Source organism: Talaromyces marneffei, chromosome 8 (genome assembly GCF_009556855.1).
Source record: "Talaromyces marneffei chromosome 8, complete sequence".
NCBI lineage: Eukaryota > Fungi > Ascomycota > Eurotiomycetes > Eurotiales > Trichocomaceae > Talaromyces > Talaromyces marneffei.
In genome coordinates this window covers 700546-725331 of record NC_072355.1, presented here as the reverse complement: position 1 = coordinate 725331, position 24786 = coordinate 700546, and the positions used below count along the sequence as shown (strand labels likewise).

The window sequence follows — 24786 nt, the reverse complement described above, 5'->3', positions numbered from 1 at the left end:
TTTTCGTCATACTTTTGGACTCAAACAAATCAAGAATGATGCCTTTTTGCCATGCATGTGGCTCAGATATGCATCCAACTCGTCATCTTCCTCGATCAAAAGCAACACTTCGCCTCCTCTTTCATCCTTTTCGACACCCTCGACCCTCGTCACCACAGAATCGGGGTATTTTGCTTGGATTAGATTCTGCAGCTCCACAAGGGACGTTGAACTTATTTTCCCAATCCACGTCCTTGATGCCGTGTGGCTTTGGCTTTGTGGACTGATGCGGAAATAAACGGGTATTGATGGGCTCTGGAGTAAGGTGTCAACATAGTTGAAGGCTGGGTCGCTATTTTGTTGGAGTGCTTGAGCAAGTGATGTATCGTTTGCCGCTTGAAGTAAGGATGGGTCTATTTGCATTTCACCGAGGTCATTTGATGCCATGGATGCACTCGCAAGCGCTTCGGAGGCTAGATTGCTGATTCCATGGGTATATGCATTGGAGGTAGCGTTTTCTGTATTGTTGTGATTTCGTGCTTTGGGTTGCTTGGAGCTAGAAGCTCGTTTCTTTAATGGATCTCGTTTGGCTTGATCATCTCGAAGGCGTTTCATGACATCGCGGCATAGCACTTCAATAGCCTTGACCTTGGTGGTGTGATTAGGATCGGAGAGACCCGGCGCTAAGATTCGTTGCAGTAATTCTGACCCTTGAATCCATTGCTGCTTGAGTTCATTCCAATGTTCATCTCCTGCTTCCAACTTGCTAGTAAAATGGTCGGCTTTCAAAGTACTATAAAATGCATGTCGAATTTGCCGACTCTCTTCCGGGTTGATTCCTAGTGCGTTTTTGGCTTCTGCGATGGTCATTCGACTTTCCAGAGTCCGCATGCGTTTGGTAACATCGGTACAGACAACGTCTAATGCGAGATTTTTTGCCTCTAGCTGGGTATCGTCCGGCATGCTTGGATCTACATAAAACACACTTCTCAAGTGCGGCGATTCACGTATTAACCTATTTTTGGCTTCCTGCCATCGTTCAGGACCGGCAATTGTTTTCTTGAGGAAGCCAGCCTCCTGGCATATTCTCTGAAATTCGTCGCGTATTTGACGATACATTGCAGCATCCAGGTTGAGATACTGTTTACTCTCGTCGAGAGTGGTTTCTGATGGGAAACGTGGTGGGCCCGGCGGATCAGCTGGCAAGCCTGCCCAGCCGCGAGTTCGACGACGTCGCTTTTTCGTTGCCCAGCGTTCAGCGCTCTCTGCTTGTAATCGCTCGAGGCGTTCTTTTCTTTTTGCTAGGACTTCTGGTGACAAGCTTGTCGAGAAGGATGATAAAACGGATGATTGCTCAGCTAGCGGTTCATCATCGCCAGGGAAACCATCATGACCGTTATACATCTCATGTTGTAATGAAAGCACGCCTTCTTCCACGGACGTTTCAATTGGTGACTGGGTTGTTGTCTGCGACTTCATGCCATTAGGTACTCGGAGAAGCCATCGATTTTTGGCGCGAACACGCATGAGCTCTCGTTCTTTGATATCGTAACCCTCATCGTTCAAGATCTTTAGCATATCCCGTTGGCAAACATTCCGCTCCCATAGTTCTTTGACCCGAGCGACGAGTTGTGTGTTTTTGTGGGCGGGGTTTTGTTTCGAAGGAAAACCCCATCGTTTAAATTGTGTCTGGAAGGCGCGTTTACTGGTTAGAGGCCATAGATTAGCATTGTAGACTAAACAAAGGCTTAAATATGACCGGCTGAAAGCATTGTGTTCCTATTCCTCTTACCTCGGAGCGAACTGATATGTGTTCTTCATGTACTCCATAATCTCGTCCAGGCCTTTCTTATCGACAATGTACATCTGATAGCATAGCTCTCGCTTCCCTTCCCATTCGTAAACCATCTTGGCTTATATTGTAGCATTCAGCTGCGACAAAAAGAAATTGGAAAAAGAAACTGACGGGACAGCATCAATGAAGCGCCGCCGTAGTGTCACATATCTTAAGCACTGCCTTGCCAAGAAGAATTGAAGTAACTAAGTTGCGATAATAGCTGCAACAATAGAGTAGATAGAATAGCTCGACCAGCAAGTAATGGCGCTCCGTAGTGTTTGCGGAGAAGGAAGGAACGAGGGACAGCGACCAAAGATGCACTTTCTGTTTCTGTTTCAGCTTTGGTTTCTGTTGCCTAGAGACGAGTCACGTGCCCGCCCATCCTGCCTAGACTGGCCGTTTATTTGTTTCCCCGTCGTCTCTTCGTTTTGATTCCTGTCTGTGTTGTGTTGTACCACGTCCTTTTTAAGGTATCAGCCCGTCTAAACTCTCTATCTTTAATTACAAAAGATAATCGAAACACTGGTAAGCAGCTACAAGATAATAAACAGGACTGTAAGCATGACTAAGTGGCGCGAAGTCCCTGATTTACCCCTTCGCGACTAGTGGCGTTGGTTGCGCGCTTCGACCAGGCCTATCGATAGGACGGAGTACGACGGCTATCCCTTCCCCGTTTCCCACCTGTTCTACCGACATACGATGCTCATCTCGACGCTCTAGAGACAATAGATCAAGCATACACGCTGGAAACCAGTGATAATGCATGATTCTCGGAAGTCGCGACATCAGTATTGATATATGAGAAGGAAACCTATCGCTACTATTACTACTGCCTCGCTGGTTAATCACTGCTTGTAATGTTCGCAAACACAGCTCACAAGTCATGGCGGGATCACCATTCTGGAAAGTCGTCTCCTGACTCCTACAGGTATTCGTCCAGTCTGAGTTCCCAAGTTGCTCTCGACACGCCGAGTACCGAGCCCACGACGCCGGCAGAGGTCCCTCTCCTTGTCCTGCCGAAACGCCGGGGTCATCAGCATGCGGCAAAGACCAGCGCCAAACCAGCGCATATACGAAAGGTGTCTCGTGACGAACGATCCTCGACGTCTATCGACCTGTCGCGATCGTCAATTGAGCTCGAGGGGCTTGGGATTTATACAAATTTAGAGAGAGATATGAGGTTTCAACAGAATCGGCACAGTGCGTCGAACCTTCACCGATCGATCAGTGAAATCTCACCTTCGCCAAGTATAACCAGACTAGGCCAAGCTTATGTACATCCACGACGTCAGTTGCCCACACCAAGCAGTCCGCTTGGTATACCCCAGCGCCACTCTGTGGATGGAGGATACTTTTCGACCGTGAACCGGAGTCTGACGGGTATCACAAGCGCAACGTTTTCGATCCCAGACGATGAGCAGGAAGACAACGACAGCAACTTTTTTGATGAAGCAGACACACCAACAACAACATCACTAGAACTTAGACGTTCTACACCAATAATACTCCAAAGAGCGCACACCGATACGGCGCTTAGCAGAGCTTCCTCGTGGAAGGAATCCGAATTTCTATCATCAACAGAGTTCACCTCTCATGCAGCCGCTGTGCGAGCTGCCCGGATTGCTTTTGCACAGAAAGAAGCCTCCAAAGCACGGAAACTCGAGGAGCAGCAGAAAAAGAAGACGCAGCAGCGAGATGAGCGTCGACATCAACGATCCGTCAGTCACATGGTGAAAACAAAACCGATTCCTACTGCCGGTAACGAGGAACGCCATCGGCGCACAATCAGCGAGGCATATGTCCATCCCAGTCGCAACGGAGGAATACACCCACGAGAGTCCTATATCGACCTTGAGGAAGACATGGCCTCAGACCAAGTGACTTCTATTCCATCCCTCCCAGGCAGAACAACAACACCGTCATCTGCCCTGGGCCCGCCGAAACTCCCCGCAGCAACAAAACATAACTGGAACAAATTCCTTACATGGGGGAAAACTCGCTACTATAAAGCAAAGAGAAAGGTATCCGTGCCTGTATCGACTCTTAGGTAATTTGCCTACGTACCTGGAGTACAGACAACAACGAAAGTCGGTACATGCTGGACTGTGAGCAGTACGTACATGAGAAGAATTGTTTGTATATAAGCGATGATAGCGTTTTAGCATGCATTCTGGGGGGATTTGATGTAAATAGTCCCGCGAGTCGAGCAATTGCATTTCTCTTGGTCTTTTCAATCCTGTACTCATTGTAGACTTGTTTCAATACAAGACATAATCATTACATGGAGGGACTTTATATAGGTATCATCAATGTACATTTATCTTCTAGCTAGCTATCGATATATGCAGCCTACCACGGCTTAATCTCCCCTGCAGCAGGCGGCTCAACCCTAATCGTCTTATCGCAATTGAGCAGACATAAGGGATCCAGCGCAAATTTCAACTGATAACACGTCAGTACGATGAACAAAAGAAGACGAGGGAAGAACATGGGACGTTACTAACCTTGCGCATAACATCCACCGTCGGCTCGCCAAGCTCATGAGGCAGATAGTCCCTCTTGATGAGTCCGACACCGTGTTCGCCCGTGACGGTGCCTTCCATTTCGACCGCGTTTACGACCATACGATGCACGACTTCTTCGGCGAGGGGTTTCTGTTTATCGTTGAAGAGGATGATTGCTTTACCACACCAATGATTAGCATTTCAGACGCAATATATTCAATAAGAAGGGGAAAAGAGCTCACCATGAAAGTTACCATCACCCACATGACCGCAAATACCAGCTAGCAACCCGCTCTGAGTCAGATCCTTCTTGGTTCTTTCCACAATATCTGGTAGCCTGCTAATTGGTACTGCAACATCTGTGGTCCAGACATGGTCACTTGGATCCTTTTTCATGGCCATGAGGCTCCAAAGGGCGGCCTTGCGCGCACTCCAGAGTTCCTTCATTTCTGCATCGTCACGGGCGAACTCGAATGTTTTGCCGCCAGTGACCTTGGCTAGCTTCTGGACTATCCCAATCTGCTCTTTCACCCCGGAAGGAGTACCAGCGAATTTGAAGAATAGAGTTGGTGCCTCGGTCCATTCACGTCTAGTCGTTTTGCTAGCATTAATGCATTGCATCTGTACATCATCCAAGATCTCGAGACCGGCAACCTGGATACCTTCTTCGACAACTCTTCGAGCACAATCGGCAGCATCCTGGACAGATGGGAAACTCGCCACAGCCACACTTTCACTCTTGGGCTTCACAGTCAATTTCAATGTTGCTTCCGTCACAAGACCAAGAGTACCTTCACTTCCAATAAAGAGTTTTGTCAGGTCATATCCGGCACTGGATTTCTTGGGTCGTTGCCGTGTCTTGATCACCGTTCCATCTGCAAGGACTACCGTGAGAGATACCACCCATTCCCTCATGGTTCCGTATCGGTATGCGTTTGTGCCTGAACAGCCCGTTCCAACCATGCCTCCAATCATGGCTCCTGGACCGGGATCCGGAGGGAAGAACAGTCCTTCTTTGGCGATTTCCTCGTTCAATTCTTCCCAGCCCACGGCTGGCTGTACCACCACATCGAGGTCTTCCTTGTGGAAAGCCAGAATTTTGTCCATGCGTCGGAAATCAACGCACACGCCGCCTCTGGTAGGGGCATAGTGTCCCTCCAGACTTGTGCCGCCCGAGTATGGTGTCACGGGGATTACTCGCTCGTGACAAACTTTCATGATCCGCGACACTTCCTCTGTTGTTTCAGGATAAACAACGATGAACGGTCTCTCGCTCTCCTTTTGTGAATAGGTAGAGAACTCCGACCCCGAATGAGAGTGTAGGTCGAATTCGTCTGTGGATACATTTTCTTTGCCGACAATGTTGACAAAGTCGGCCCAGGCAGCTTGCAGGTTTGCCGGTGTTGTATTGTGTTTGACGGGTTGCGTTTCAGAGAGGGGAATTGTAGAGGATGTTGAGGGGGCAGAGGGTTTGAGTGATCCGAGATAGTATCCGCCAGTTGTGAAGAAGACCAGTACTATTCGCATTGGATTAGTACTGTGGAGTTTCAACGGACAGAAGCATACACACCGAACATCAACGCCGCATATCTGGAGCCCGGAGATTGAGTCTGGTATTGCGAAAAGCGCTCTTGTTCCGCCCGCTCTCTTTTCAAACGTTGTTGCGTGCTCTCATACAATTGGCCCTTGAACGATGGCCTGGGCTCTTCTCGGAGTTGTCGCGTGGAGGATAGCTGACGACGGTGCAAAGGCGATGATGTTGCTGCATGCTCGGCCAGGAGCGGCGGCTGGCGGAGACATCGCGCCGCTGGGTTGGCTCTAAGAATGGCGCGCCTCATGCTGGGTATTTTGAGAAGCTCAATGCAAGCAACGATCTTGTAGTTGTTGTTGTTGCTGTAGAGGGCAGGAGAGGAGTTCTCGGGCGAGTGGATAATTTGTGATCAGGCTTGGCGGCCACAGTAGGCTTAGCCGGAAGTTGCGTCATTCTGCCTCTCTAGCGTCTAGACCAAACATCTAAGTTTCTATGCAGTATGTACCTAGTATGTACTCTTAGTATGTGGCATACATATATCTACTACAGAGTATGCACTACTATGTACATACTCCGTAGTCCGTACATAGACACCATACACTTATCCGATTCTAACTTCGACCACTACTGCCAAAAGATCATGTCCGCGCACCAATTGACATCCCGGATAAACGATAAATCAATCAATCCACAAGGAAGGTCAGCCGAATATCGCCTCCCAAAACAAAGCACCGGCTAAATCCAGGGCTCCGTAATTTCTGCGTAACCCGGCGGATAATATGCCCAACTCAGCAGGATAACGCGGTTAAATAGCTACAAATTTCAGTCCCGGTGAGTTTGTATCTCTCTGGCTGGAAGAGTCGAAGTCTGGATCTGGGAGACGCTATCCACTTAGTGCTTTGCCAGGTGGTTGAGAGCAAAAGTTGAGCTGTTCACCTTCCCCGCATACCCTATGAGGGGATGATCTATTATCCAATTATCCTGGCGAGACAACTCATTGTTGATTGGGAACACCAGCGCAACGATGTACGCATGACCTGAAAAAAATTTATTAGATCAATTGGTACTTTTCTTTTTATTTATTCTCTTCTCTGTTCTGTTTTCCTCCGTACTCTCAATCCATCTTCTTCACCGTACGAACAAGCACACTCACAATGTCTCTCTCGGATAGCAAGGCAGGTCTCCCGCCCTCACAGAAGAGAGCTATATATACTAACAACCAACAAGAACCTCTCCTTCGTCCTTGAAGGCATCAAAAAGGTCAAATTCGAGGAACGACCTATTCCCGAAATCATTGATCCCTACGATGTCCTCATCAACGTCAAATATACCGGAATCTGTGGCAGTGATGTAAGTTTATCACCTTAGCCCCCCCTTCCTCGAACAATGAACGCAACTGACTAGCGAAGGTCCACTACTGGGAACATGGCGCAATCGGCTCCTTCGTCGTCCGCGAGCCCATGGTCCTCGGCCACGAATCATCCGGCATCGTAAGCAAGGTCGGCTCAAAAGTGACCACCCTCAAAGTCGGCGACCAGGTAGCCATGGAACCCGGCATCCCCTGTCGGCGATGCGAACCCTGCAAATCCGGTAAATATCATTTGTGTATCAACATGGCCTTCGCTGCTACGCCGCCTTATGATGGGACATTGGCCCGATACTATAGATTGCCGGAGGACTTTTGCTACAAATTGCCAGAGTCAATCCCGCTCAAGGAAGGTGCGCTGATTGAGCCGTTGGGCGTTGCGGTGCATGTTGCGAGACAGGGTAATATCGTACCTGGAAGCTCGGTGGTTGTATTCGGTGCCGGTCCTGTTGGTCTGTTGTGCTGTGCAGTTGCAAAGGCTTTCGGCGCAAGCAAGGTTATTGTCAGTGATATTCAGCAGAGCAGACTGGACTTTGCGAAGAAGTACATTGCAGACGGCACTTTCCAACCGGCCAGAGTGTCCGCAGAGGAGAACGCCAACCGCCTCAAGGAGGAGCACGACATGCTCGCCGGTGCAGATGTTGTACTGGAAGCATCCGGCGCAGAACCTGCTATTCACACTGGTGTCCATGTCCTCAGGACCGGAGGCACATTCGTGCAGGCTGGTATGGGTAAATCAGAAATGAACTTCCCCATCATGGCGGTCTGTGGCAAGGAGCTGAATTTCAAGGGAAGCTTCCGGTATGGAAGCGGAGATTACAAGCTTGCTGTCGAGTTGGTGGCCACGGGCAAGATTAGTGTCAAGGAGTTGATTACGGGCGAGTTCAAGTTTGAGGATGCTGAGCAGGCTTATGTTGATGTCAAGGCGGGCAAGGGCATCAAGACTATTATTGCGGGTTTATAAGACTATAATGACATAGAAATGATCGATATATATATATATATATATATATATACCTCTGAGTGTTCGGGTTGATTAGCGGTAGAATAGTAATAGAATCTTCAACGAAAAGACGTACAAAGTAGACCAACTGTGAAGGGGTATATGACAAAATGAAATGAACGAATGTAGAACGCTGAAAAACAACAGGCAGTCGCCGAATGTTGGCAACAATCAGCAACACCCCCCTCGAGTCGAACCCTGTATTCGAAAAACATCCCCCCATTCTCCCCACGAATTATTACTATTATTATTATTATTTCGTCTCCCGCCCCGCTTCCTCCTACCGTGAAGTTGACTAGCACTATCATCAACAGTCAACCCACTCCTCACGCTCGCTGCATCACTCATCGTCGTTCCCCACGCCCCCGAATCACCATACTGAATCCCACTCTGCGGATCATCCGGATCAATCTCACCCAGTTCGATTTTGGTAAGGATAATCCTTGCAAGACGAGTAAACAACTCATCAACATTCTGACCAGAAAACGCAGACACTTCAACAGCGACGGGGATGTTGGACCTAGTCGCCCATTCGATAGCTTCGAGGTCACTGACCTGTCGACCGTGCGAGTTTGTTGTTGCCGTTAGCCTCGTACCGGCTGCGAAATTTGTGCTTGTCACGGAGCGTAAGGAGCCTGCTCCTCCCTTTCGGACAATACCATCGAACATGTACGAAGACGAGTTCTTGCTACTCGACACGCTATTCGCAATCGACATTGACGACGGCACGTCCTCGTCCTCGGTGTCTACGATCTCAGTCTGATCATCATCGGCCAATAAATCCACCTTATTTCCCGCCAATATAGTCGTTAGGTTCGGCGACGCCAACGCCCTTGCATCCATCAAAAAGGTCGACAGTGCCGCGAAAGACGTGTAAGATGAAACGTCATATACTAACACCGCCCCCGCAGCTCCCCGATAATACGATCTTGATACCGAGCGAAAACGTTCTGTGCCCGCCGTATCCCAGAGTTGAAGTTTTATGCGTTTGCGCCGGGAGCCGGTGCCGATTTTGACGATTTTGGAGGAGAATTCGACACCGATTGTTTGTGATGATAGAACGCGCCCTGTCCATACGCCGTTAGTACTGATGATAGTGTGTGTGTGTGTGTAGAGAGAGAGAAACGTACATTCATCCTTGACGAAGCGATGCAGTAAACATGACCTGTAAATCGTCAGTATGCATACCCAATAGATTACCTGAGAAATGAAGTAACATGCTTGCCAGTCCCACTAGGTCCGATCAAAATCACCTTTGCCAAATAATCGTACATACTCTCAAGCTCCTTGTCACAAAATTAGTGGATGGAACACTACTACGTATGCAAGCACATGCAATAACATAACTGACCTGATTCCGGTCCGGCAGGGAGGACGTCGAGGAAGCGTTGGAATGTTTCCTGTGACGAGGCATTGCGAGTCATTTCTGTGTGAATCAGGCGGTATAAATATTATTCAGGGTTGTTTCAAAGTAGTATTCTGCAAAGAGGAGTAATAAAGCGCTGGTCTAGTAAATAAAGAGGATAGTCCGTCCGTCTTGCGCCGAGGTGGTTTATCTATGTTGTAGTTAACTAGTTCACTTAGTTAACTAACTAGTTAAGTTGCTGGTAACTGAGACTGGTAGTCGCAGTCAAAGGTGGGGGGCATGACATGGCACCTCCTTCTTCTCTTTTATTTCTGAGCAACTAACTCCATTCATGACTCTATGACTTTTGTAAGTAACTAATGTCTAGCCATCAACCTCTCCCGATCAAACTTAACCTCAACATCCACACCCCCAAAAACGCCCACAGCCGCATAAAGATCAAAGTCGCCTTCCAGGCCGTACACCCCTTCCGCCTCCGAATCCAACTCCTCGTGCAAATCCCACCCTCCGACTTCAGTACCATTCCTCGTCAAGAATACTCTTACGTCTGGTTTCTGCTGCGCACCAGTAGCAGTCTCAGGAAGGCTGAACGTCATTCCTATGCCAACCGTCTCCCCCACCCGAAACGCAGACGTGAACTCCTTGCCGCCGAGATTATCATTGACGAATCTACACCCATCATCTGAAAAGACGCCAATACTTGCTCGATCCCAACCCGGCGATCGCCATGAAGGGTACGGTTGAGCCACAAAACCCAGAGAAAACCCACTGGCATCACCACCAAACGGTCGGCGATGGAATTTATTAATCGTAACCTCGAAATAGATTGTCTTTGCGCGCTCGGTGGTCATAGGTGAGTCGCGCATGGCGTAGTATAATGGTAAGAGAGAGATGATGCTACAGTCGCGACAGTTCTTGTCGCTGCGGATGCGCCAGTGGCCGCGATTGGGTGTGTCGAGAGTGCCCCGGTATTCGATGGGTTGGCCGGGACGAATGTCGCCGTATTGGGTGCTTGTGTAGATTGGTTCCGAGGGCTTTCTTTCTCGTAAGTACGTAGTCTAGAGTATGTAGAAGTGTAGATGATATATACCCTGACCGGCCTCCATAATGGCCTCTCATTACAAAAGTCCTTTGCGCGATCTATATCATCATATATTAGTAAACGGTCCGACGTCTCTAGAGAAGAGGGGAGACAACCAGCATCGTCACCAGAGGCATTCCCCGTCTCGGAAGCAAATCTCGACATCGCCGGCGGCGGCGGCAATGTCGCTGTATCGGGCACTTGTTCTTGCCAGTTGTGATATGGAGGGGGGTTATCGTAGGCCTCATCTTGCTGCTGTTCCTGGGGAGTCCAGCCTGGGGGTGGGCCTGGAGGTGGTCTGTACATTTTGATTGTTCTTTTGATACCAATGGAAGAAGATTGTTGAGTTGGAGAGAAAGATGATTTAGGGTGAAGGGGGTGTGTGTATGTGGCAGAATGAATGACGTGTTGACAGGCGGACGTTGATTGTTGCGCAGCCGGAAGATGTTGAGATGATGCCTGTGCTGTGTTTGTGGATGAAGGCTCCTGTTGTGGCTGTGCACGATTGCTGTGCCCAAATACGCTCATACATCTTTATTACGAGTTATACACCATTGACTACGTTTAGAGGAACGGGATTTGATAGCAAAACGCTGATTGTATTCAATTTAAGTAGCCGAAGCAATGCAGCTACGGACACAACATCCTAATTCACTAAGCCGAAAAACAAACTGCGCATCATTCTGATTGCTCACCCCGAAAATCCATTCCACTCTGTTTACCGAAAATGAACTTGAGAATCATCTGACAAGTCTCACCGCAAGTCGGAGATTTCAAGTCCTGTGTAGTGTAGATTAACACTGACCAGTCATTGTGCCACCGTTCAAAGTGCTGGTATTGTCGCATGGAGGATAAAAGTATGCAGACACAGCGATAATGACATATGCGGCAATGAGCAATGCACCTTCGAGATAGTTACTGCGACCGTCCAGCATGAGATAGTTGACAATGAAAGCAGATGCGAACAGAGAAATCGTCTCAAACAAGCTAAAGTAAAGCGACATCTCGGTGTCCAAGATCCAGCCGAGAAGGACGATGACCGGAGTGACGAACAACGCAATCTGGATGCTACTGCCTAGAGCAACGCCAATAGCAAGATCCATCTTGTTCTTGCTTGCGACTGTAACCGCAGTAACGTGCTCAGCGGCGTTACCCACAATGGGAAGAATGATCAATCCAATAAAGGCCTTGCTAACTCCAGTGGAGCTAACCAAATAGTCGATAGAATCAACAAGGAATTCAGCACAGACGGCGACAAGAGCAGTGGTGACAAGTAGAAGGATAACGGCTGTAATACGGCCCAACTTTGGTTTCTCTTCAGGGTCGTCCTTGACCTCAACCACAATCTTCTTCGAAACAAGATGCGGCAGCGGTTGAGCGGACGGAATTGCTGTGGCAACTGGTACTGCTGTTGGTCCTGGAAAGGTGTTGTTAAGGCGATCTGGCAAAGAACTGGTACGACGGAGGTCGTTGCTACCACCAATTCCAGGCATGGGACCAGCTGCTGAAGGTCCGGGCTGCGCTTGTGATGAGCTGAATACATTTGGAGCCAGCGCACGCGGCAGAGCCTGTTTGTATGAAATATTGCGTAGGTTGAATGGTCGTTTTGGAGGAACACCCTCTGCTTCACCTTCCAGAGGAGGGAAAGGGGTAGACTGCGGAATGACGCCCTCTTCAATGATATCCTCTTCAGAATTTCGGCGCTTCTCGTCCTTGGAACGGGTATGCCGGGAAACCTTTCGTTTCTTTTCTCCCATTGCCTGACTCTCTGAAACGACGGTAAAGTCACGAGTCGTCACCTCGCCGGAAGACTCCGTACTCATCTGAGGACGGTCTTGCTCTAGGGTTATAGCCTCCTGACCATTGTGTTTGGCATTAGTCTTGCCGCCACGTGAATGTGTCGAGATGTCAGTGACCTGTGAGCTATAAGATGCGGTGCGCACGAATGACGGCAAAGATGGGGCCGAAGCAGTATCCTTAGAGGCCGAGCTAGACTTGCGTCTGCGCTTCTTACGCAAAGCCCGTCTAATCCTCTTGACAGTCGTGTTTGATCCCGAGCTGGCATCACTGTCATCATCACTGGATGACTCAGAGCTTGAAGCCGAGTTAAGAATGTCTGCAAGCACACCGGGATGCGACTCCTCGTCAATGACGTGCTGAGGTGTACTTTCGTAGATGTACGAATGAGATTTCAGTTGAAAGAGGAGGTACAAGATGTACACCAAAAGAAGGACCTATCTGATTAGTATATAATCTTTAACGAAGTAGCAGGATTCAGATAACTTACCACACTGGTGCCTCGGCTAACCTTGAGGACGGCTGCATCTGCGTTGGCTATAGTGCTAAAAGACGCGTGAAAAGCAGTCTAGACTGTCAGACACAACAGACAATTAAGGATACGAGAGGATGACTGACGGGTAAAAGTAGACTAATCACACTCAAACTCAAGAGACATGCACTCATTTGCGTCACAGCAGAATTGTACAACTGTTCACGGAAGCGAAGACCTCCGAAAAGAAAACACATGCCGAGAATGAGCAACAGATTGGCAAGAATCGAGCCAAGCAGGGAAGCCTGCACAATGGCGATTTCGTCTGCCACCAGGGCAATGATAAAGATGATAAGTTCTACGGCGTTTCCAAAGGTAACATTCAAAAGAGCACCAATGGTATCGCCCATATCGGCAGCGACACTTTCAGTCGCGTATCCAAGCATCCAAGCCAGGGGGATAATGGCAACGGCGTTGATGGAGAACACAACGGTGGGCGAGATAGGTCCATCGTTTCCTGTCGATCGTTGCACTGCACCGAGGGCGATGCCCACAGGGACACAGACGAGGAACCAGTTGACCCAGCTTGATAAGATGATGAGCTTGATGGAGGTGTAGGCCTTGTTAAAGAAACCAGGCTTGGGCCCAGAATCTAGGGTGGATGTCTTCTCTCCATGATGGGTATCCACGGGGACCGCTCCAGTCGTGGAAATATCGTAGGTGACATGCTGAGACTGTTGTCGTTGAGCTGGTCCAGGTCCAGTTGGACCAGTAGACAGGTGTAGGCCATCTTGATTCTTGGGTTGTTCGTTGGTTACAGGCAGAATAGAAGCATCATGACGCGAGTTGGTGCCATGAGGAAGTATGTTGGTGACATAAGAGTGAATTTGATCCCTTATACCGAGACGGTCTATAGGCGGTTCGTCAGGTTCGTTCATCGATGTCGATGCAGTCACGACACCAGTAGCTGGGGATGTATTGGAATCCAGGGTGAATTAACGCGATGATCGTCGATTCTACCAGTGACGGAAAAAGAAAAGAGGCTCTGTAGAACTCCAAAAGATCAAATGAGGAAAAAGAAAACAAGCCCACGAGGGTTGAACAGGAAAGGAAGGAGAGATACAGGAAGCCCTGGGGTCCCTTTGACGATGAGGGTTCCTTTTGTAGTACTCCGTATGTTTGAACCGTATCGTATTGGTCGGCTTGTACCGACACAGCGTCAGTGGCGATGTGAGATGGATCTGTATTACGTATTTACGGTAACTATGCGCGCGCTAGTCCTGATAAAAGTCTTGACTAATCAAATTTGATCCTTCCATGCGGCATCATTGGTTGGACGATTCCACTAGAGCTACAAAAAGCTTAGTTCCGCCCCGGCGAAGCTATTAGTGCCTGGGCAGTTGTACCGTTTCCTGAATTAGACTATTGGAGGCTTCCTGCCATCGTACGGAGACCAGCCAGGAACGCCAATCAGGGACGCGGCAACATAATCAGTCCGATCGGTTGACAATCTGGTTAGTTACCTTACCTTGTCCTCGTAGTACGTACTACGTAAAGAGAGAGGGTCTGTTTGTGTATTTGTATATTTGTATGTATGTATGTTTGTGCGTTTGTACGTTGGCATGTTGGCATGTTGTGTTTGTGTTACAGCGTATACTGCTTGAAGCAAGTGGTCATGTGTCCTCAACCTCAGCCAGACTCGTCATTTCAAAATTTGTGCACACTGCAGCAACGAATACACTGCATTATCGGCATCACGTTTCCGCTCCAGACCCCGCCAAGGCCCGCCAAGGCCCGCCAAGGCGTTGCCAAGCCCCCTGGACGCACGGTTGCATAACGCGGGCTCTCGTGGTCCAATCAGGGGCAACTGCACTGATTCGAGAACGGTGATTGGCCAGCCGCCCGTGGTCTTATCAGGAAAGCTTCCAGGCCGCGCCAAGATTGTTCTGTCATTACATAAGCAGGAGACCAGCCAATAGGGATGCTTTCCACTAAAGACTCATCGATTGGCCATGTTTCGAGGCTGCATCAAAGACTGAGACAGCTCATCCCACTATCTCTCCGATATCATTTTTGACTTCCACTCGAAGTATCTAAATTCTTGCTCGATCTGCCCTAAAATCGGCTGTCTAGACCCAACAGATCGTGTCGGAGGGGCAGCTTATACTCGAAGCAGCTTAGTTGATATATCGATGGGATCGACTGGCCAGCATCAACTGAGACATGCGCATAGGAAAGAAGAAAAAAAAGTCGGTAAATTGAGAGCTAATGAATCTACCATACGATCATAAACAGGATTGCTCATGAACTTAAAGCCGTAGTTGTCCGACTGCCAGAGGTGGGATGGTAGTTGCGCGCCTGCTCTATTTATCTATCTTGCTAGCCTGAGAATTCCTTCTCCTTCCATCTACCTCTTGCTCCTCACTTGGTTGTTTTTGTAAGCCCACAATGGCGGAAGATTCGCAGCCCAGACGTTCAAGAAGGTTCTCCTTCACCTCAAGACGGCCCCAGAGTGTAGTCGTCACCGAGGAGCTCAAATCCCAACCACCAGTAACCACCATCGGCTTCCCAATTGATGCCCTCCCATACCCAGAGGCGCAGCAAGAGCGTCCTACGTCATCGTGGAGAAACGCCTTTAGACGATCCCAGTCAGTGGATCGGAACAACAGTAGAGCTCCTTCTTCAGATCGTCGAAGCTCGCGCCGTCTAGTGAAGAAGCAGCCAGGGAATGTATCCAGTGTGCCGTCACAAACTCCGACCTTGCCAAATGTGCCTTTACCATCGAACATGACAACCGCTCGCATTCAAAATCGGCGTGCCAGTGTGTCAAATAACGCGAGAGACGAGGACGCGGGCTTGCCATATACACACCAACCGAGCACGCCCGCTCAGCAGTATGGCTATGATAGAATAAGGAGTAACACGACGATGAATGCGCAGAGAGAACAGCAAAAGAATGGTAACGCCTTTATGAAAGATCTTCCTCCCGCACCGGCAACCCCTACACTTCGAAGAGTCAGCAGTCCATTCTACCATACTGCAGCTGATAAATCCGCCATGTCTTTCAATCCTCCTGCCACTACCCTTACCACTAATGTAGAGCAGAGACCAGGTAGTTTGGACAGCACTCAGGATGATGCCATGATTCCTGCTTCTCTGCGAGTTGGTCGGGCAAGAATGGAGGAATCGGGAGGCCAGAGTCGAGATAGGGCAACGTCACCAATGCAGGAAAACCCATCTTATCACAGCTTGCCTAAGTACAGTCCTTCGGATGTTCAAGCACAACAGGCAAATTATGATAGCATCACGTCTCTTATAGAGGCAGTCGATTTTCCACAGATATCAACTTCTCCTGAGCAAACTCCTAGCCAGCCTACAGATGCAGTTGAGTCGGTTAACAAGCGCGATGAACGAATCAAAAATCTACGACCATTAAAGACAATGTCTCCTCGTCCGCACCATGCAAAAACACCGTCGTCGTCCTCATCTTCATCGTATGGGTCGTCTACATTCTCAGCGCTGGGCGAACCAGCGACCCCAGTCAGTTCAAATGCTTCCACCACCAACTTCGAAATAACATCCATCAGCACTAAGAGCAATACCAGCAAAAAGGAAATCCCACGAAACACAATGTCCCCCAAACATGACAAATATCTCGCCAAGATTTTTGTCGTCTGCTGCCATTGCAACTATTGGCACGATGTGCCATCCGGCATGTACGCACAAATGGTTATTCCAGAATGTCTATTGTTTTCCGGACTGCCGGAGCCCTCCAGTTCACGATCGTCCAGGTCATCTAGTCAGGCACGTTCCGCGAGATCGTTGGGCTCGAAACCGCAGTCTATATTCTCGGAGACGTCGTCTTCCTCAGGGCCCTCGTCATCACCCAAGGCCACCGTCAGGTGTTCATGGTGTAAGCATGAGATGGCCAAATCGTGTTGCGCTAGCTGGACTACCATGGTTCATCTGATTGAGAAGCATCATTAATCTTTACAATCTGGCTTTGCATTTTGCATTTTTTGCACTCTCTTCAAGTTACTGTACTTTTGGCCACATGTTCTTTCTGAATGACCATGTTTCATGACAAAAAAAAAGCAACGAATAATGAATCACGATATCGATAAGATGAGATAGATGGACAGTAACAACTATTAATCAATAATCAAGGAGACTTAATCTCGTGATGTTCATCAGCTTCCTAGCCTTTCATGGAAAAAAAAAAAGGCTCATGACCTCAAGTAATATACAACAAGTATCGTACTAGAATATGAGATCAAGCAACGGCATAACAAGCAACCCTCAAACAATTCTCAACATCCTGTTTACGAAATCCCGCTCTTCCGCTTAGACAGACTCCTTTGTATATAAGTTCTATTTACACCGTCAGCGACCTTTTGTAATTTCTGTTTTGGGAACGGGAGAACTCACGAGTTAGAAACATATCTACGTCGAAGATGAGCGCTGGTTGCGGTTTTGTATTCATGTTTGTATCCGTGCCTGCTGCGGTAGAGCCGATGTCCTGCGTCCGGGCTGTTGCCGGCGCGGCGATAGATTCCAAACCCGGATCAAGCATCAAGTCATCCTCCGTCGGACTCTCGTGTTCCTCGATGTAGTCTATCCGATGACTCGATTCATCCGGCAACGTCACAAAACTAGCCTGTGTATCAACCTGTATCCCCTTTTCGCGCAGATATCCCTCCACATCGTTGCTATCGAACCACTCCCCTACCATTCCGCGCGCGGATATGACCTCATTGATGGAGGTGAAATCGTGCGGTGCGTCTGCTTGATGGAATGGCCAGGGTCCGATGAATTTTGAGACAGGGTATAGTTCTCTTGGTGGTGGTGTTGTTGTTGTTGTTGTTTGTGGATTAGAAGTTGGTTGTTGGAGAGGGTAGTGGAAGCCTGCGTTTCCAACGGTATATTCTGCTGCACCAGTAGTTGTGCCGATGTCGCTGGCGGAGGAAGGGGGGGCGGTTATCGCCTTCCAAAACCGCTCTATCAAGGCCTGCTTATTCTTAAAGCACAACGAAAACCGGTAGGTGCGTAGTATCTCTTTTGGATCGGTATTAGGGTCTGTGAGTAATCGATATGCGTATTCTGCACATTGTCTGCGAAGACGGCCGGCGAATGATGATTCGTGGAAACTGTACGTTGCTGGTGGGGTGATGGTGCTGGGTTGTAGCCATACAGTGGTGTTTGTGTTTATGGGGTCTTGAGGAAATGACTCCGCGATAGAGGATGGCACGAGTTGCAGATCGGTATTCCCTGTCAGTGTGGTAGGTGCCTGTTGAGGCTGCTGGACAGTTCCTAGGTCGTAACTCTGGAAGAGAGAGTCGAAGTTAATAGACGAGGCGTTGTCGTTGGAGGTGTATAAAGGGAAATTGAATTCGTCCAGGTTTTCAGTTATGTCCAGTGGCTGATCGACAAACAATGCATCACTAACTCCGAACGAGGAAGAATTACTGCTCGCAGTCTCATCCATAGGCGACGTATTAGCAGACTCATATTCCTGATTCGCCGCGGAAAGTTTGACAAGCGCATCTGACTTCTGCACAAGTCGTTGCCATCCATATGTCAAAGATGTATGTTGCAGTAACAGACCGGAGCTCATCAGTTCATCACGAAAGCTTCCTACCGTCGTGTTCATCTCTCTGATAGAGGCGTCGAGCTCAGACAGTCTTTTGCTAAGTGATGAGATGGTGGCTTCTTTCCGGGAGCGATAAGCCCGTTGAGCCAGTCGGATCTGGGTTCTGCGTCTCTACGAGCAACGGTCAATTTTTTTCAATCCACGGAAGAATTGAGTTGGGGTAGACAAACTTCAGCAGCATTCTCGTCTTTATCCAGAACTCGAGGACGACCACGTTTCCTTTTTGAGACGTTGGTATCGTCCTCGGACTTGGGGGCACTTTTATTATTTGTATTTCTCTTTGGTTTAGACTTGTCATTTGTCGGGGCCATTGTCGTATCGTCATAAGACAACAACGTAAGGCCGCCTAAGAACATGTTCGCATTGACAGGTCTCTGTCGTCGCTCCGACTGTGCTGGGATGGGATAAGAGGAGGAGGAGAGGAGGTCAATTGGAGTGAGGGACATGACATGGGGTGGGTGATGCTGAGATAGAACGGAGGGGTTGTTTAACTAGAAGAGAATAATAATGATCAAACTAGAGGATCCACCGATGGTTAAGTCAGCTTATTAATTAACTAACTGCTTAGTTACTAATCGAAGTGTACGTAAAGAGGCGGCATCCTCGGCCTGGATATAGTTTCGGATTGGCTCTATGGCACGTTACTTTGGTGGCGTTCTTGAAAGCAATTACTTAAAGCGGCAGGAAAACGGAGTTTGGTGACAAATTAGTTACCCAGATGACTCATAACGCTGACTAAGAATGCATGTCATAGTTAACTAGTTAACCAACCTCTGTACTAACTTCCTACAGTAGTATGTAGTTAGTTAGTTAACGATATAGTTAACTAAATCACGCCCAACCGAGAGATACACGACGTGCCGCCTCACTACGTCATTGGCCAAACAATGCACACCATGGATCTGTTTACTTTGCAGCCAACCATCGTCGATGGACTTCCTCTACATAGTATACTGCGTAGAACTCTTACTGCAATACCGGTAGACTCCAGGAATACTTGCAAGAACGCTCTTGTTCTTCTGCTGCCAACATGGCTTCCACGTATGCACACCTACCCCGCTTAGCCTCGAAGCCACTAGAATGCGGGCTGGAAGTGAGTCCATTAAGAATTCAAGATTCAAAGCCATCGTCTAATTGTCCTCAGGGCCACGCCCTTCTCCAAGATTCCTACTTCAACAAAGGATCAGCCTTTCCCTCGCAAGAACGCCATGACTTTTGTTTGTACGGTTTATTACCGCCCAACATCCAGACCCTGGATGAACAGGTGAAACGCGCCTATCAGCAGTACTCGAGCCAGCCCGATGATTTGGCCAAGAATACCTTTCTGGCGAGCATGAAGGCGCAGAATGAGGTCTTGTATTATCGGGTATTCCATCCCGGTCTTTCATACATGTATTTTTCTACAAGGATTGTGCTGATAGATATCAGCTCATTCAAGATCATCTCAAGGAAATGTTCAGCATAATATATACACCGACTGAAGGCGACGCAATTCAGAACTATTCGAGAATCTTTCGGAAACCAGAGGGCTGTTTTTTGAACATCCATGACGTTAACCGGATTGAGCATGACTTGAAACAGTTTACGGATAATGGGACCAATGAAGATGTGGATTATATTGTGGTGACTGACGGAGAGGAGGTTTGGCATGATTTCTCTACATAAGTGAGAGGGCTAGCTGATAAACGGCAAGATTCTAGGAATTGGCGATCAAGGCGTGGGATCGGTTTTGATATCCGTCGCGAAACTTGTCTTGACCACTCTGTGCGCGGGTATTCATCCGGCGAGACAACTTCCGGTGGTCCTTGACTGTGGGACAGATGTATGTTGTACTACGTTGATAATGAATGAATGAATGAACCTAGCTGATCGATATATGCAGAATGAAGATCTTCTCAAAGACGAGCTATATCTCGGCCTTCGCCATAGCCGAGTCAGAGGAGAGGAATACGACAACTTTGTTGACAAATTCGTCACGAGTGCAAGGAAGATTTTCCCTAATGCATATATCCATTTGTAAGTGCCCAAGACTATGACCCACCACCTAGACTAATTCTCAATAGTGAAGATTTTGGCCTGAAGAACGCCAGACGAATCCTAGAAAAGTACCGCCCCGAAATTGCCTGTTTCAATGACGATGTCCAAGGAACAGGCTGTGTGACACTTGCAGCCCTGATGGCTGGCTTGCACGTTAGCAAAGTCAGTCTTGGCGATGTCCGCATTGTCATTTTCGGGTCTGGTACTGCAGGTACCGGTATAGCTGATCAGATTCGAGATGCCATTGCTACCGAGAGCGGCAAGTCGAAGGAGCAGGCTGCTAAGCAGATATGGTAGATCCGCGTTTCGTCCGTTTTCAAGACTTACTCTAATGGTTGTATAGGTGCATCGACAAACAAGGTCTCCTGTTCAAATCACACGAGGACAAACTAACACCCGCACAAATTCCCTACGCGCGTGAAGACTCTGAATGGGAAGATCACAGCCAGACTGACCTGTATAATGTGGTCAAACAAGTCCAACCGCACGTCTTGATCGGTACATCAACCAAGCCAAAGGCCTTCTCCGAAGATGTTATCAGAGAAATGGCCAAACACGTTGATCGCCCTATTGTGTTTCCCTTGAGTAATCCAACACGACTACACGAAGCGCAACCACGAGATCTCAATGAATGGACGGACGGAAGGGCGCTGATAGCAACTGGCAGTCCGTTTCCGCCTGTCGAGCACAACGGAGTAAAGAAAGAAATCGGTGCGTCTCTGTTCTTTTTCAAATCAATTATACTGTAGTAGAAGCAAACCACTGATAAGCAGAGAAGCGGAATGCAATAATTCCACCTGCTTCCCCGGAATCGGTCTAGGCGCGGTGCTGAGTCAAAGCCGCCTTTTATCAGACAAAATGCTGGTCGCAGCGGTCAAGGCACTAGCAGCCCAATCCCCCGCTCTCCAGGACCCCAACAAACCGCTTCTACCGGATGTTGAAGATGTGCGCGAAATGAGCGTCCATATCGCCAAAGCCGTGATTCAAACCGCTGTAGAGGAAGGTCTGGCTCGGGAAAAGGGCATCCCCGAAGACGACAAGGAATTGGAGCAATGGATTCGCGGGCAGATGTGGGATCCTGTGTATCGGCCATTGGTGAAGCCTCGGTCGAACTAGTCCACGGTTGCGTGTGTTGTCATGTCAGCTGAGTCCATTGCTGTTTTTCTTTGTGCGTATACTATGATCCTTATACTACGGAGGTACGTAGTATGTAGTAAGTAACATGAGTAATGATAGATAGTCCGTCCATTGACAAGGATTGAAATACGAGAGTGAGAGCCAGAGAGAGAGGCAGTGCTCCATCAACCGAAGCCGGGGCCAATCAGGCAGACTCCAGAAATTCTAATCTCCGCGGGCGTGCCTTCCCCAATTGGACGCCCTACTCCGCCCGCTGGAGTGTCCCATGGACCGTGCTGCGTGCTGCGTGCTGCGTGCTGCCGTGCCCCTGCCAACATGATGTAGACTCTTCTTGCCTCTTTTTTTTTTTTTTTTTTTCCCTTCTTCTTTCTCTTTCTTTCGGCATCGCGTCGCGTGCATATATAACCAACCAACCCCGTCCATTTCTCTCTGGCTCTTCCCGTATTGGAGCTCCATCCTTCAGATACACCGCTTTGTTTGCGAGTATATTCTGCTTCACAACAACATGAAGACATCGTTAGTAACCAGCGTCCTCCTACTCCTCTCGCCCATTGTATCATCGCTCGCAGTCCCGCGAACGGATCTGATCTCTATCGAGGAGCGAGAGGCACTCGTGGCGGCAGTCGCCTCCGATGCCGTCGATCTAGAGAAGCGACGTGGTGGTGGTGGAGGTGGTAAAAGTGGCGGTGGTTCAAGTGGCGGTAGTAGTTCGGGTGGCAGTTCGAGCGGCTCTAGCTCCGGCAGTTCCGGCAGTTCGTCTGGCGGCTCTGGATCTAGTGGCTCAAGCTCAAGTGGTTCAAAAGGTGGGAGTTCATCAAGTTCAAGTTCAAGTTCCAGTGGCTTGGGGTCGGGCTCGAGCGGCGCAAAAGGAGGCTCTTCTGGAACTAGTTCAGGCTCAAGTTCTAACATCAAATCTGGTTCAGGCTCTACGGGCAGTACCTCGTCATCGAGGTAAGACCATCCGCTCCGATAGGTAGATCTTGACGATGTTGCTGACCACAAATAGTAACGCCGGAGGCGCAAGCAGAGCTGGACCGGGGAGTTCCAGACCCTATGGAGGTGGTAACTACTACGCCGGTGGCGCGGCAACTCCCTATGCTGCCGGTAGTCGATCCTCGTCCGGCATCACCCCATACCTCTTTGCAGGAGGCGCACTCGGCCTTGCAGCAGTTGCTGCATGGCATTATCCATTTGCCTATGCCTATCCTTACGGTGCGCCATACTACTACCACACCCCGATCAACCACGACAACCAGAATAACACGGCCAATTATACCATGAACGTGATCTGCTATTGCGAGCAGTACAGCGAGTGTGGATGCGACGACAACAACAACTCGACCTTTTTGAATGAGCTCATTGGAGACCCTCCCCAGAACTCCAGCGTCGTGACGATTATCCAAAACGGAACCCACGAGACGGCGTATGTCAATGGTACTCTTGCGAACGGTACCACTTCAGCCGACCCTACGATTTCCGGCGCATCGATTTTGGCACTTCCGTGGAAGGGCGCATGGCCTGTTGTGGTGCTTGTGACTGGTATGATGTACGCTTTGTAATGATATTTGGGGTTTGCTGCAGCGTTCTTGTATATTTGTTTGCTTGCTTGCGCCCCTATGATGATATGGTCATTCGCTTCGACCTGGCTATGGCTTAGTACTTGTACATATGATTATACCCACTCGCTATAGATATGATAATGTTAATTGCTTTATTTCGCTACTATTGCATAGACACGCCAGAACTGACGTACGTGCCACGACGGCGACATTCATTTGTGCCTTTTACTTCTCTCCACCGTGTCTTATCGAGGTATATTACACAGAATAGTTAATAGTAGCATACACCAGTCAGAATGCGACGATTGACTGTCTCTTGAAGATCAATAAGTTTAATAAGTAACCTTTGAGATATGAGTCCCGATTCACCGGGATCTGCCCGACCTGAAAGTATTCTCGCAAAGCCACCGTACTAACACCAAACCAAGTGGGACTGTCTAGATACTCTCCACCTGGTGCTGAGTTTTTGTGTGGCTCAGGTAGTGATATTCTGTCGATCGGTGTTCTCAAGCCTTTCGTGACCAATAAACATATTCGTATTGACAGGATGACATACCAATTGTTCCCTTCGCAACAGGTAATACGTATATACCAGGAATGCATGTAAATAAGCCGTCGTGGGCTGTAATACAAATACCATCCGCGTAATCTAAAGCAAATTAGGCCTGGTTAGCGCGGTCCTGGGCCGTTTCTCCATACCCGTGTTGATTTGCATTCCTTTCTTATAGTTATCTCTTCCCGTCTCACTTCTCACTTTCTCACAGCTTTGATAGCTATCTATTCTTCTTGTTGTCAATCGCCGTCGTTCACTGCCAGTAGAGCCAACACTCATTAAGTACCCTGCTGTCGTCCGTTCTTTGCATTCGCTAGTCGATCGCTCTTTTCTTCGCAAGATTTGATATCTCGATCAATCTCTATATACTCATATCAACGTTCTATCGAAATATTCAGATATTCAAAACAAACAAACAAAATGCATTTCGCTAAACTTCTCGTCCTGCTCACGGCAGCTGCTTCCTCTGCAATGGCTGCGTCAACTACGACCATCACCATCGTCAACGCGCATACATCGACAACCCCGACATCGACACCAACCCCCACACCTACGCCTTCCTCAACTTCTACTCCAACCTCTACTCCTTCTTCCTCGTCTTCGTCGGTGGTGGTCATTCCTACCCCCTCCTCATCCAGCGTACCAGTCAGACAATCCAGCTCCTCAATCGCCATCAAACCCTCAAGCGTTGCACCCATAACCTCCGTCGTGGTTGCAACCGCCGCTCAATCCGAATCATCCGCTACGTCGACCTCTTCAACAGCAAAGGCACCTACATCCACTTCTGGAGCTATGGCAGCGAACCAACAGTATGCCGCGGGCGCTGTGATGGCCGGCGTGGTCGCTGTTGCAGGTTTGGTTATGATGTAAATCGTCTAGAGGGTATCATGAACGGCGATCAACGACAAGAAACA

At 48.7% G+C, this 24786-nt stretch overlaps 12 protein-coding genes across 12 annotated transcripts; 6 read left to right on the top strand and 6 right to left on the bottom strand.

The window, feature by feature from the left end:
- Nucleotides 1-6: 6 nt before the first annotated feature.
- Nucleotides 7-1887, bottom strand: EYB26_009606 (uncharacterized protein; the record flags this gene model as incomplete). Its single annotated transcript, XM_054268856.1, has 2 exons — nt 7-1684; nt 1772-1887. The coding sequence occupies 2 exons, from the start codon at nt 1885-1887 to the stop codon at nt 7-9; spliced, it is 1794 nt and encodes a 597-aa protein (XP_054124831.1).
- Nucleotides 1888-2673: 786 nt separating this feature from the next.
- Nucleotides 2674-3867, top strand: EYB26_009605 (uncharacterized protein; the record flags this gene model as incomplete). Its single annotated transcript, XM_054268855.1, has 1 exon — nt 2674-3867. One exon carries the CDS (start codon nt 2674-2676, stop codon nt 3865-3867), a length of 1194 nt encoding a protein of 397 aa, XP_054124830.1.
- A 298-nt stretch (nt 3868-4165) lies between these two features.
- On the bottom strand, nt 4166-6158 carry EYB26_009604 (uncharacterized protein; the record flags this gene model as incomplete). The annotated part of the gene is made up of 4 exons (XM_054268854.1): nt 4166-4258; nt 4321-4496; nt 4563-5837; nt 5891-6158. The coding sequence occupies 4 exons, from the start codon at nt 6156-6158 to the stop codon at nt 4166-4168; spliced, it is 1812 nt and encodes a 603-aa protein (XP_054124829.1).
- Nucleotides 6159-7005: 847 nt separating this feature from the next.
- On the top strand, nt 7006-8181 carry EYB26_009603 (uncharacterized protein; the record flags this gene model as incomplete). Its single annotated transcript, XM_054268853.1, has 3 exons — nt 7006-7026; nt 7079-7201; nt 7261-8181. 3 exons carry the CDS (start codon nt 7006-7008, stop codon nt 8179-8181), a joined length of 1065 nt encoding a protein of 354 aa, XP_054124828.1.
- A 210-nt stretch (nt 8182-8391) lies between these two features.
- On the bottom strand, nt 8392-9634 carry EYB26_009602 (uncharacterized protein; the record flags this gene model as incomplete). Its single annotated transcript, XM_054268852.1, has 4 exons — nt 8392-9287; nt 9351-9385; nt 9493-9506; nt 9572-9634. The coding sequence occupies 4 exons, from the start codon at nt 9632-9634 to the stop codon at nt 8392-8394; spliced, it is 1008 nt and encodes a 335-aa protein (XP_054124827.1).
- Nucleotides 9635-9942: 308 nt separating this feature from the next.
- Nucleotides 9943-10973, bottom strand: EYB26_009601 (uncharacterized protein; the record flags this gene model as incomplete). Its single annotated transcript, XM_054268851.1, has 3 exons — nt 9943-10620; nt 10677-10726; nt 10784-10973. The coding sequence occupies 3 exons, from the start codon at nt 10971-10973 to the stop codon at nt 9943-9945; spliced, it is 918 nt and encodes a 305-aa protein (XP_054124826.1).
- Nucleotides 10974-11461: 488 nt separating this feature from the next.
- Nucleotides 11462-13874, bottom strand: EYB26_009600 (uncharacterized protein; the record flags this gene model as incomplete). Its single annotated transcript, XM_054268850.1, has 3 exons — nt 11462-12901; nt 12955-13032; nt 13083-13874. The coding sequence occupies 3 exons, from the start codon at nt 13872-13874 to the stop codon at nt 11462-11464; spliced, it is 2310 nt and encodes a 769-aa protein (XP_054124825.1).
- A 1510-nt stretch (nt 13875-15384) lies between these two features.
- Nucleotides 15385-16923, top strand: EYB26_009599 (uncharacterized protein; the record flags this gene model as incomplete). Its single annotated transcript, XM_054268849.1, has 1 exon — nt 15385-16923. One exon carries the CDS (start codon nt 15385-15387, stop codon nt 16921-16923), a length of 1539 nt encoding a protein of 512 aa, XP_054124824.1.
- Nucleotides 16924-17209: 286 nt separating this feature from the next.
- Nucleotides 17210-19032, bottom strand: EYB26_009598 (uncharacterized protein; the record flags this gene model as incomplete). The annotated part of the gene is made up of 3 exons (XM_054268848.1): nt 17210-17307; nt 17365-18697; nt 18757-19032. The coding sequence occupies 3 exons, from the start codon at nt 19030-19032 to the stop codon at nt 17210-17212; spliced, it is 1707 nt and encodes a 568-aa protein (XP_054124823.1).
- Nucleotides 19033-19616: 584 nt separating this feature from the next.
- Nucleotides 19617-21739, top strand: EYB26_009597 (uncharacterized protein; the record flags this gene model as incomplete). The annotated part of the gene is made up of 8 exons (XM_054268847.1): nt 19617-19679; nt 19731-19952; nt 20015-20227; nt 20280-20408; nt 20469-20602; nt 20650-20916; nt 20967-21334; nt 21402-21739. 8 exons carry the CDS (start codon nt 19617-19619, stop codon nt 21737-21739), a joined length of 1734 nt encoding a protein of 577 aa, XP_054124822.1.
- Nucleotides 21740-22265: 526 nt separating this feature from the next.
- Nucleotides 22266-23319, top strand: EYB26_009596 (uncharacterized protein; the record flags this gene model as incomplete). Its single annotated transcript, XM_054268846.1, has 2 exons — nt 22266-22711; nt 22767-23319. The coding sequence occupies 2 exons, from the start codon at nt 22266-22268 to the stop codon at nt 23317-23319; spliced, it is 999 nt and encodes a 332-aa protein (XP_054124821.1).
- Nucleotides 23320-24292: 973 nt separating this feature from the next.
- Nucleotides 24293-24742, top strand: EYB26_009595 (uncharacterized protein; the record flags this gene model as incomplete). The annotated part of the gene is made up of 1 exon (XM_054268845.1): nt 24293-24742. One exon carries the CDS (start codon nt 24293-24295, stop codon nt 24740-24742), a length of 450 nt encoding a protein of 149 aa, XP_054124820.1.
- Nucleotides 24743-24786: the final 44 nt, after the last annotated feature.